Source organism: Marmota marmota, unplaced genomic scaffold (genome assembly GCF_001458135.2).
Source record: "Marmota marmota marmota unplaced genomic scaffold, marMar, whole genome shotgun sequence".
NCBI lineage: Eukaryota > Metazoa > Chordata > Mammalia > Rodentia > Sciuridae > Marmota > Marmota marmota.
The window spans coordinates 12,715,631-12,727,039 of NW_026000153.1; the positions used below are offsets into that span (position 1 = coordinate 12,715,631).

Sequence of the window (11,409 nt, forward strand, 5' to 3'; positions counted from 1 at the left end):
TTCTGATCCAGCCACATTAGCTTCCTTGCTATTCACTGAACACTCTGATCTGATCTGTTCTCAGGGCCTTTCCAGTGGTTCTTTGCCAAGAATACCCTTCTTCCAAATACCCACATGGCATGCTCCCTGAATCTCTTACCATCCTAATCAGAGAGATCTACTCTTAAACTCTTTTCAAAACTAGATTCTCTATTCCCCTTATCCTGCTTCATCACTCAATGAATGAATTCCTTCTTAACATGATAACATCTAATTTACCACGTTTTTCTGTTTCTCCACAATGAAATATAATCTTCATGGGGGCAAGAGTTGTGCCTGAATCATCAACCCATGGAAGAGTGGCTGACATGTAATAGGCCCTAAACACTGAACACTGTATACCTGACCAGACCATCAGGTCTGTGTTAGCTATGGGAGAGCTTTGAGTGACGTACCCAGCCAGTCTTTAGGGAGGATGCAGATGGGCAGAATAGGTGTATTTCTGGCCTGATTGTTTTCACTTTTCCTGTCTAGTAGAGCACTGAAATACACAAAACATACCCTGGCTCCTGCCTGCTGGTTCCAGAGACTGGGAGAATGATCCCTGAACTTCCTGTCAAAGTGCTTCACCTTCTAGCACCTCTTTATGATTTTACCACAGCTGTATATAATCAAAGCTCCAGTGGGGCTGTGGTGCTTTTCAGTCTCACACCCACCAATGATGCAAAAGCGATGTCTGTAGGATTTCCTCTATTTGTATTGCTTCCCCTTACAGAGCCAACGTAATGGTAAGAGTTTCTTGTAACAAAAGAAAAGAAACTTCCCAGTATGACAGGTAGAACCCTGGGAACTGAAAATATGAAGGCAAAGCAGGAGCCAAGTGTTCACCCTGGACACACAGCTGACATTCTTCCTTGGAACAAAATCATGGTCAAACATCAATTTAGAATCACTTGGCTTTAACTGAAGTGATATTAATTTAGAATCACTTGGCTTTCACTTAAGGGATTCCTCAAGTATCCCTTTAGGTTTTAAGAATTGTTGTCAAAAGCATAATAAAGTGTCCTTGTGTAGCACATCTGCTGAAACTGATGCTATGAAATGCAGCATTTCAGGAATGTGGGACCTAGACAGGCCAAGGCACCACTGTCCCTCTTTGCAGATGAGAACTCACATCTGCAAGGAGCCAGTCACTTATTCCAAGTGATTTCCCCTTCATGTTTCTAGCTGTTGCCATCTTCTGGCTGAGGGCCAAGGCAACACCCCGGCAGCCTAACCTCCACTAAGGCTGGCTGGTGCACAGTGTGGGTGTGACGGGGTTTACAGGGATGCTAGCCAAAGCTCTCTGGAAGCATTTCCTGCTCTCTGCTGACTAACGCCATGCCCTCTAAAGTCAGTAGTTCTACTCTACAGTTTTCAATAGTGCTTAAGATTTGGAAACAAACATATACCCAGTATTATTACTGTTTGGCTGTTGTCACTTAAGACCTGTTCACTTTCTTAGCCTCATTTCAGTCTCACACATGGCAAAGAGACTCTGATGGGGTGAACAAAGCAGTCATGGAGGGATCAGCAGACTTGAGTTCAAGTCCAGGATCTCCACTTGTCAGCAAGGCTGTCACCTTTGTAGACTATATCTGAGACTTTGAATGGAAACAAGACCTGCCCATCTCATAGGGATGCAAGGAAATGAAATAGCATGAAGGATGCTTTGCAAATTGCCATGCATTAAACATGCCAAATATAAGAGAGGAAGAAATGAGGTGCAGAAAGAGAAAGAATTAGGAACAGAGAGGTGAGGCTGAGTTGAAGATGGGCTCCAGAATCACACCTGTGGTATGAGTTGGCATACACGTGCACACACACCACACACACACACACACACACACGTATACATATTCAGAAGAAGCTGGGCCATTTTTCTGAGGACAGATGAGAATTAATGTCAAACACCTTTCCTTTTCCCTACCCATTCTCTGTTTTCTTTTCAATAAAATGTAAGGGTAAAAAAACAGAGTTCTTAGAAAAAGACATGGCAAGAGATGAGGCAAGCAAAACAGTTCTCTTATTGGAGGTTCAGAACATTTTAAAGACGAACATACATGAAGATTTGTACAAGCTATCTATGACATTTTATGCAAAGTCCTGTGAAAAGGGGGTCTGCTGCCTTTTACTGTGAGCCTGCAGGTTATAGCCACAGGGTCATTAATATAAGATGCTCCAATGCCAACCACTGCCAACTGGGCAGGGGAGGGTGGCTCTATCTCTGCCTCTCACCACTCACACATGCACTACTTTGGGGTTCACTGCTTTAATTATTGGTTGGTTTCACTCTGGGTAGGTTGGGACATCTTGCCACTCAAAGGGCACCTATGTAAAATACAGTTTCATAGGCAAATAAATTTGCTCCAACTGTTAGAAAAAGTCCAGAACATTTTAGCTATAAATCCCTGGAGGATTGCCAGTAACTGGGCCAGCTCCTGGTTTAGATCCATTCTGCCAGAACCTGACCCTACTACCCCCTCAGCTCAGCCCACCTGCTCAGGCCTTCCTCAGGGAGCTGCCAAGACCTCTTTACGTAATTGGAAATCATTTGGAAGGTCTTCTGTGGACCTTCCCTAGTGAGGTCACGACAGCTCATTTGGGTGATTGGCACTCACTATAGAAATGGTATGTTAGAGCCTTCAGGGAGATGGAAGTCAGAAGTGGGTAACTTACAAAATCGGGCGGGACTGGAAATCTTCCTGGTTCATCCTCTCAGACTGGCGGATTTTCAGGATCTCGGTGTAGCTCAGGTTCTGCAGTTTGCTCTTGAACTGGTCCAGGGAGCTAGGCTTGGTTGTAAGTGCTCTCATAACCTGCTCCTTCACCACCTGCATTACCTGCAGATGAAAGGAGAAAGACCATCAGTATCCTGGGAGCTGTCATATCCTGTTCAAAAAAGTCTTCGGGAGTTAATAGCTCACTGCCTCCTCCCTGGTTGCTGCTGCGTATACTCTCAGCCCCAGGCTTGAGTGTGCTTTTCCAAAGAGTAAACTTCCATTATGTGCATCTTCATCTTAACTTTTTTTTTTTTAAACCACAAGGAAGGAAATGGACTGATTAACTTGGAATGGAGGGGAGTGAAGCTTGGGAAAGGAGGAATGTTCCATTTGTTCCATACATTATGTGATTGCTGCTGAAACTCCACTGTAAACAATACAAACTCAAGAGTCAGAAATAATCAAAGGCCAAACAATAGCTAGCAAGCCTGCCTGCTAACTATTTTTTTCCAGGAAAAATTGCTAAGACACAATTAACTGTGGAAGTTTGGTTGGCATCAGTTCCAATGAATGCATACAGATACCCACACTTCCCAGTCTTTTTTCCCCATGTTGTTAGGGCCTGAGTATTCATGAAAACTATACACTTGGTTATAAGCATGTGGTTTAAACAAAGAGGTTTATTAAATTAGAATAGGTAGATCCCATTGGAAACCTCAAGAAAGAAAGAAAGAAAGAAAAGGTAATTTGCTGCCTCAAGACAGGTCTAGCTCACCAGAAGGCAATTAACCACTGCCTTTGTGAATGTAGATTCATCCACAGGATTTGTAATCTTGCATAGATCTTTTCATTTTTCATTACATATGAAAGCAAGTATTATCCTTTATAAGGTGTCTACTATGTGATGGATGTTATGGTATATTTTATACACACACACACACACACATATACACACACACTCTTTGTCCACTCAAATCTATAAGGTGAGTATCAACATCATCTTAACATATGAAGAAACTGCTTTGCAGCATTAAAAAATTAGTTAAAAATCACATGGTTAGGTGATAGTGGCTGAGTTGGGATTTGATCCTAGGCTTTTAAACGTTTTACTATATTGCCACTCATTCCACCATTCTTGATGTCTGGGGACTGTCATACCCTGTTTCTTTTGGAAACTTAAAAATAAGACAAAACCAAATACAAACCTATTATCCAATGAGTCCTGTGCCAAGCACTTAGCTATTCACCATCTCATTTAATTTTCCTTCTAATACACTGGACTAGGTGTGTGATCATTATTTTAAAGGTAAAAGGACTGAGAAAAGATGGACAACTTGCCCAATATCACAGATCATTGAATCCTAAGAGAGCAAGTCGCCCAGGTAGATACTCCACAGACCTGATGCTGAACAAACATGAATGAAGTATGGTCTTGCCTTCTGTGAACTGAGGGTCTAATGAGAAATGTGGGCATGGCCAAAGATCATCACAGGGGAGTGTGGAAAAGACAGAGAATGATGGATTTTGTTGGCAGGGACACAAGGAGGGGGATTTCATTGAAGATGACATTTGATATAGGTTTTAAAGGAAGAATGGCTATTCAGTAGTGTGGAAATAGATGAATTCCCTGGAATGTCACCACACATTAGCCATTTTGGACTGGGCTACATCTAAATTGGAGCCAGTTATATAAGCATCATTTCATGCTCTCAGCAGAATGGCATAAAGGAAAATTCCCAGTTGATTTTCCCCACTCTGCTTCTTTTTTTACTCAAGCAAAATGCTAACTTTGGGATGCATGACAAATTTTGAAATAGTGACCATCTTACACCATGCTGCATAAATGGTGTTGATTTTAGTCAACTATAACACTTTGCCATCTTATGTGAGGGACACCCCTTTCTCCATTTAGAGAGCCTCGGAGTTGAGGCAAAGAGGTCATTATTGCCTCCCAATGTTTTTTGACCTTCTAGTGAGAAGGAGGACATGTAAAAGAGACAAAGAGAATGAAAGGAAAAAGGATTTTTGAATATCAGGTTAATGTTGACCTTCTCCTCATCTTGTAGAGAAAGAAACAATTTCAGAGGGCCAAGTAATGCCCTCACTTCTTAAAGGGTTATCACAGAGATGACAATTTCCATGCCACATCTGCCTAGACTCCAGCAACAGGGCTAATGACTGAGCCTATGACCTGAACCGACTAACCCATGTCCTTGCCCAGATTTCTCTGACCTGATCCAAGATGGGGCAGTTTCCCCCCTCAAATTGGGAACTATAAAACTATGTCCCTTAATATTGGGGAGAGTGGAAGATAAGGAGACCAATGCTAATAAAAGACAGAATCATGATCCTGAGAGAGTGTTCGTAGGTTAAACTTTAACCATCAGGTAATTTCAACCCTTGCCTTTGGTGCTTTGGTTAAATGAATCTTTTCTTTTTCCTAAGATGGTTTGAATGGGATTCCTGTCACTTGAAACCAGAGTAACATATATATGCAATGAAGTCTAAGAGGAGTACCAACTTGTGGGGCTGAGGTTACCCAGACAGAGGGAGAAACAGGGAAGCTGGATAAGAAACAACAAAGGTACCTCGTGAAGAAAACACCTTTAAAAAAATCACCTTTCATTTATGTGTGCCTGGTTGTGCCTTTGCATGGAAACGATGATCTATTATGGAATGGGGAACACGACTCCTACCTCATGCTTAAAATCCACTCTTAGAGCTTCATTACTCTAGCTTAAGACTTTGATCCCTGCTAGATGCAAGAATGCATAGTAGAGAAATCCTTTAAATTCCCCCAAATGACTCACACTTCAATTTTAGCAAAGTATAGAATCTTTCCTAAAAATAGGTTGGGTGATTGGGAGAAGGGACCACACCACCATCAGGTCCCAGGGGAATGGAAGCTAGCGGTGTGTCTAAAGCACAAAATAGTCTGGTGGAGCTCAAGGGTAGGTCTCCCTCCGTTACTGCCCAGTTTTGCTTGGCGTTGGCTTTGAGAAGTTCCATTGTTATTCTGTATGCCAAGGAAAGCAACCTCAGTGAAAGATGTTATTGTTTATTTATTTTTAAAGCTTTTTAGTTGTTGATGGACCTTTATTTTATTTCTTTATTTATATGTAGTGCTGAGAATTGAACCCAGTGCCTCTGCTAGGCAAGCACTCTACCACTGAGCTACAACCCTAGCCTTCTGTTATTGTTTAAGAAGATAACATAGTTATGTAAGTCAAACACTCCTCTGTGCCTTTGCAAAGTAGCTTCTACAACTGTCGTAATGAATCGTGCTAAGTATCTGTGAATGCTCCATGTGTACAATTTAAATCAAGACTTTCACAACCACCGTTGTTAACTTTGTCCTCGGGAAAATAGCAGACCTTTTACTATTTGTTTGAAAAAACCTGCAGAAGGTGTTGCAGAGGCGTCAGCAAATCAACAGAGTTATACTTTCTAGTTACAGCACATGCTCTGCCATAGACATCAAAGAAAAGAATGCTCTTAGAATCTCCATTTGCTGGTGGTATTGACACCTTCTTCAAGCAATGTCTGCAACTCGCCAGTGGTATGCTTCTGGAATTTTCCGAGTATTTGTCTGTTCTCTGTAATAATGTCATATGTTACAAAAATGTAGGATTCCCACAAGATGATTGTACTTCAAACCGAGAAACATTTTGGCTGCTTGGAAGACTGGATTAGAGAATGGAATCAAAATTGTTGCTGGCAAAGTAGTTTAACTGTGCACCTGGTTTCACTGTTGTTTATTTAAACGTGTTCTTGCATCTTATTCCAAGATCTACTGAGCCTCTATGTGTTCCTGGTTTAATCACTTCTCTGATCCTGCCTTAATATCCACAATCCTCAACCAGCATCATTCACCCATTCATTTAACAAATGGGCTTCAAGCACCTACTTGGGGAAGGGCAATGGATGACACTGGGAGCCTTGTATGAAATGAGCTCTGGGTAGGTGGCTCAGACACATACAGGATGTCACAGTGGATTAAGAGGCTGTGCATTCATTCTATAAATACAGAGCCCCCTCTCAGGTTCCAGCAGGATGAGGATATAGTTTGGGAACTTTGGCTGCAGCTTGAGGAGATGCCACAGGTAGACACACCGAGGTGCAGGGGAGAGGCCATTCTTGGGAGAAATAATGTGATCAAAGGCTTGGAGGGAGGAGACGCAGCTGTGAGTGGGGAAGGGTATATGCTGTTCTCCTTTGAGTGGAGAAATGAGGCCAGGCTCCAAGGTGTAGTTGAAAGGCAAGCTGAGCCACATGGTGGCTTTGACAGCTAAGATGAAAAATTTGGAATTTTTGTTTTCTCTAACTAATGATAAGTAACTAGAGGATTTGGGGAGGTGCAATGGAATTCATTCAAGCTTGCTAGGACACCTATGAAATAGTTATTATTTGTGCTCGAGTTGGGGTAAGGAAGGGATATTAGGGAAGAAGTCTTCATGGCTGAGACAAAATTTGTGCTGAGACTTGGAAGATGAATGGGAGTTATTCACTGAAGAGAGGAAGGAAATTCTAGGCAGAGGGAGGTGTAATAGCAAAGGCAGGGAGGTGAGGTGGTTATGCCTCAGACATTAAAGAAAATATACTTTTTGGAGTCTACACCAGCAACTATCCACAAATGGGGGTTATGGTTGCACTAGGACATCTCAGCCTCTAGAATCTGCCACCCTGGCTTTGAATAAGGCTGTATATTTCTTGGAGTTGTGCCCTTCCTCAAGATACTCAAACTCTCCACAACTCATTGTAACCATCTGGAAGCTAGGAATACTAATAATGTAGAATTTAAGGGACTGTGATTAGATAATGCCTGACACTTTAGCAAAGGCCATTTCCCCTTCTTCACTGTATTTTGCTCACTGTAAAGTCATCGTAGTGATACAGAATTAATAGAATCATATAACAAAGAATTATTATGAAATTTAAATAATATATGTATGCAAAGTACCTCATACATCCAATGGAGAGTACTACATGCCCAATAAGTATCCATTCTCTTTCCCTCCCAGGAGGAAATTACTTAAGTCAGAGGTTTCTCCTATAAATATATCTTCCACAGGGTGTTCTTAGATCACATCTGTATCATCTGGGAATTTGCTAAAATTGAAACATGTTGAGCCTATCTAGACCTGCTGAATCAGAAACCCCAAGTGTAGTTTCCAGTAAACAGGGTTTTAGCAGTCCTCCAGATGGTTCTGATGCTCAAATGTGAAGACTACCAATCTCAGCAAATTCAGCTCCTCCTCTGGGCCTTCTTATGACATTTATGGCCTGGAGTGATTTTTTTGGTCATAGCCTTTTATTTGCTTTGTCAGAAAGTAGTTCAATTAGTTATTGGTGTGCCCTTCACCCCATCTAGATTTCCAAGTCCCTGGAAGATAAATCTGTTTCCTATTTGTACTGTGGCCCATAGATTTGAACACAGTATCTTCTAGACTAGAATTGTGAGTTATATGTTTAATGTCTTTAAAGACCATTTAATGTCAAAGACTCATCTGTAGAATTAAACAACGAATAAGTCCTTAATAGAATGATAAGACTGCTGGCATAATTTGGTAATATACTTCTGCAAATCCTAAAGAATGAACTCTGGCTTGGGGATGGTATATTAGGGTGCTAGAGGTCACTGTGGGCCTCCATACAAGGCTGAGCTGGAAGGGAATGATCTATAGTTGGGCAGAGGGCTTCTAGGGAAGCCACAGTGGTGTACACTACTGGGTACTGCCATTAATGGGTGCAAAAAAGTACTATTTATCTCCACCTCAGTGGTACCCATTAAATTGATTTATCTTCACAATGAAGAGAAAAGATTGTCTAGTGGAAGACAGATGCCAACACAGTCCAGCTTAAAAACAGCTCATGTGGGAGACGTTTTCAATGCTGGACTATTTTTCTTCCCAGGAATGTTTCTTCTACAAAACAAAATGACCAAAGGCTCATAATGACAAAAAAAAAAAAAAAAAAAAAAAAAGGAGGGATCTGGTGCCCAGAGAGAATTCTTGGGGAAAGAAGACCTTATGTGTGTATGTGTGTAAAGGATAATTTCCCAGAGGCCAGGAATAATTTGGAGGCTATACTGTAAGGGTAGAATGTGGAGCAATGGCCTTGCTCAGAAAAATCACTGGGAAATTAGGATAAACATTGGTGAATCAGCTGTCAAAATAATTATTGACCCAGATGTAGGCTAGACATTGATTCTTCCCTGCCCCCAACTCCCCAGAGAGATCCTTAAAATTAGGTGGTGCATGAGGATCACAAGTTCAAGGCCAGCATCAGCAATTTAGCAAGGTCCTATCTCAAAAAAAAAAAAAAAAAAAAAAAAAGGCTGGGGATGTGGTTTAGTGGTTAAGTGCCCTTGAGTTCAATCCCTGGTATTCTCCCTCCCAAAAAGTAAAAAAAAAATAAATAAAAATAAATAAAATAAAATTAGGGAGCCTTCTGGAAAATCAAGATGGCTTTACTTTGCAGTTTTGCCATTGTCAGGGAATGGATAACTTAGGCCAGGAACTATATGCAGGACATTTTTCTGAGTGGTGTCAAGTGCATTACAAGAAAAGAGAGCAAAAATAAAAGTGCTCTCTGGATTCAAGAGGAGCATTTGAGTTTTCAGAATTTATTTTGGGGCAAAGAGACAGAGAGCAGGAGTTGGCGAACTTCTTCTGTTGAGGGGCAAATAGTAAATATTGTAGGCTTTGCTGGGGCCCTGTGAAGTCTGTCGAAACTTCTGAAGTGTCAGAGTGAAAGTCATTGCCAGCAAAATGTCAATGAATGGGTGTGGCTGTGTTCCAATAAAACTTATTTACAAAACACAGGTGGGGCTGGATTTGGCTTGCAGCAGCAGTTTTGCCAACTGCTAGTTTGAGAAAAAAACATGGCTGATAGTTAGTGTTCATACTGAAGTCTGGCTCTGCCATTCACCACCTGGGCAAATGGCTCAGCTTTTCTGCTTATAGAGTGGGGGTGGTTATCTTTAGGCGGGTTTAGGAGATGCAGAGCATTAAGCCCAACACCTTATGGGGTTCCCTCTTGAACCACAGCCCCAAAGATAGCTTATCTAAAGAAAATAGACTTCCTTGAAGCTTGCAAACAAGCTACACATCCTCACACAATGACACCATGGGTTCGTGGAACACCCAGGGCAATTCGTGATTATATTCAGGTTGCATTAAACATAATTGGTTCCATCAGATTACAGAGAGGTATTTTCTTTAAACAGTATTTTCAACTCTTACCCTGAATAGTTTCACTGCCTTGGCAGGTCCATGCTCCCTTCTGCCATACAATCTGCCCTGGTGTGACCACAGAAGTCCCCTGGTGCAGAGCCCAGGTTGCTCAGAGCCCTGTGGGTCAAGCTTAATGTAAATGAAGAGAAACTGCTCTGAAATCACAGAGGGCCAGTTCAGCCGGTGCACAACCTCTGACCCCTCTCAATTTCACCATGTGTCCTCAATTATACCAGATGAATTTGAAATATTTTGTTCATTAATAAATGCAAAATAGATCTGCATTTCACAAAGGACATGGTCTCATCTTGGCATCTAGTAATAAGACTTAGCAAGTCATTAAATTTCTCTCTGCCTCTATTTCTCCAGTGTGTCTCTAATGACCTTTTGTGCCTCCAGGTCCGATGAGCATCTTTCTGAAGGAGCAATGAAGCCTAATTCCAAGCTAAAAGATGGTGCTATGCTTGATGTGAGTAGTGAGGTTCTTGCAACTGAAAGATAGCATTTCACAGTCCAACAAGTGCTAGGCTTGTGGCTCCTTATATCAAGAACTAAATATGATGAGACACGGAAATAACAATTGGCTGCAGACTGGATCTTTTCAGTGGTTTCATTCCTCCTAAGTTAGAGTTCTGGAATGCAAACTGCTGCTAACCCAAGGCCTGATCTCTGGGTGCCACATACCTGCCTATATTTGTGGTCATCAAGCAACCCTGAAAGGTATCTTTGGAGAGGGCCAGCAGATTTTGCATGTGGGTTTGGGAACAGCACATTCACAAGAGCTGGGAATTTTGCTCTGTAGTGCATAGTTGTCAGATGTGGTATGATGAAATGTTGGCTCTGCCTCTTGAATACTTGTTCCTTCTGTTTACTTGACGTCATTCACACTGACCTCTCCTGCTGCGCCGTCACCTTTCCTGGTTTACCCAATATCTTTATAACTTCCCCTCTTTTCCTCTTAGTCTCTCATCACAGAAGCCTGCTTACTTCAAACTTATTTCAAACATTATTTGCCTGCTGAAAACCTACACTGGCTCAGTATTGCCTTTGGGGTACAGACTAGTCTGTCTAATGTATGACCTTCTCCTCCTCTCTAGCAGATCTATACTTACAGCCCTTGTACCCCATGATCTCACCAGGAGAACTTCTCAGTGCCTAGAATTTCACTCCCACCTGTGACTAATACCTTCCTTCTGATGCCTGTTCATTTGTAATGTCTAGGCTTAGAAGCTACCACCCTTGATAATCATTATCTGACTTTATGCTCTACCTGCAAAATAGGGGTTAATGCCAACATCCTCCCATGACTGGTGTTCTTCTTGTTTCTATTTTTATCTCTGGTCCCTGCATATGGCAGATTTTTTTGGGGGGAAATATATATATATACATATATACATATATATATATATATATATATATATATATATATATAT

General features: G+C 41.5%; 1 protein-coding gene across 6 annotated transcripts in view; it reads right to left on the reverse strand.

Moving 5' to 3' along the window:
* Elmo1 (engulfment and cell motility 1) overlaps positions 1-11,409 on the reverse strand; it is a 561,359-nt gene that overhangs the window by 37,874 nt on the left and 512,076 nt on the right. For all 6 annotated transcript variants that reach the window (XM_048786467.1, XM_048786466.1, XM_048786470.1 and 3 more), the window contains one exon: positions 2,698-2,861. In XM_048786467.1, the coding sequence (XP_048642424.1) occupies positions 2,698-2,861 (164 nt within the window). The remainder of the gene's footprint in view (positions 1-2,697; positions 2,862-11,409) is intronic.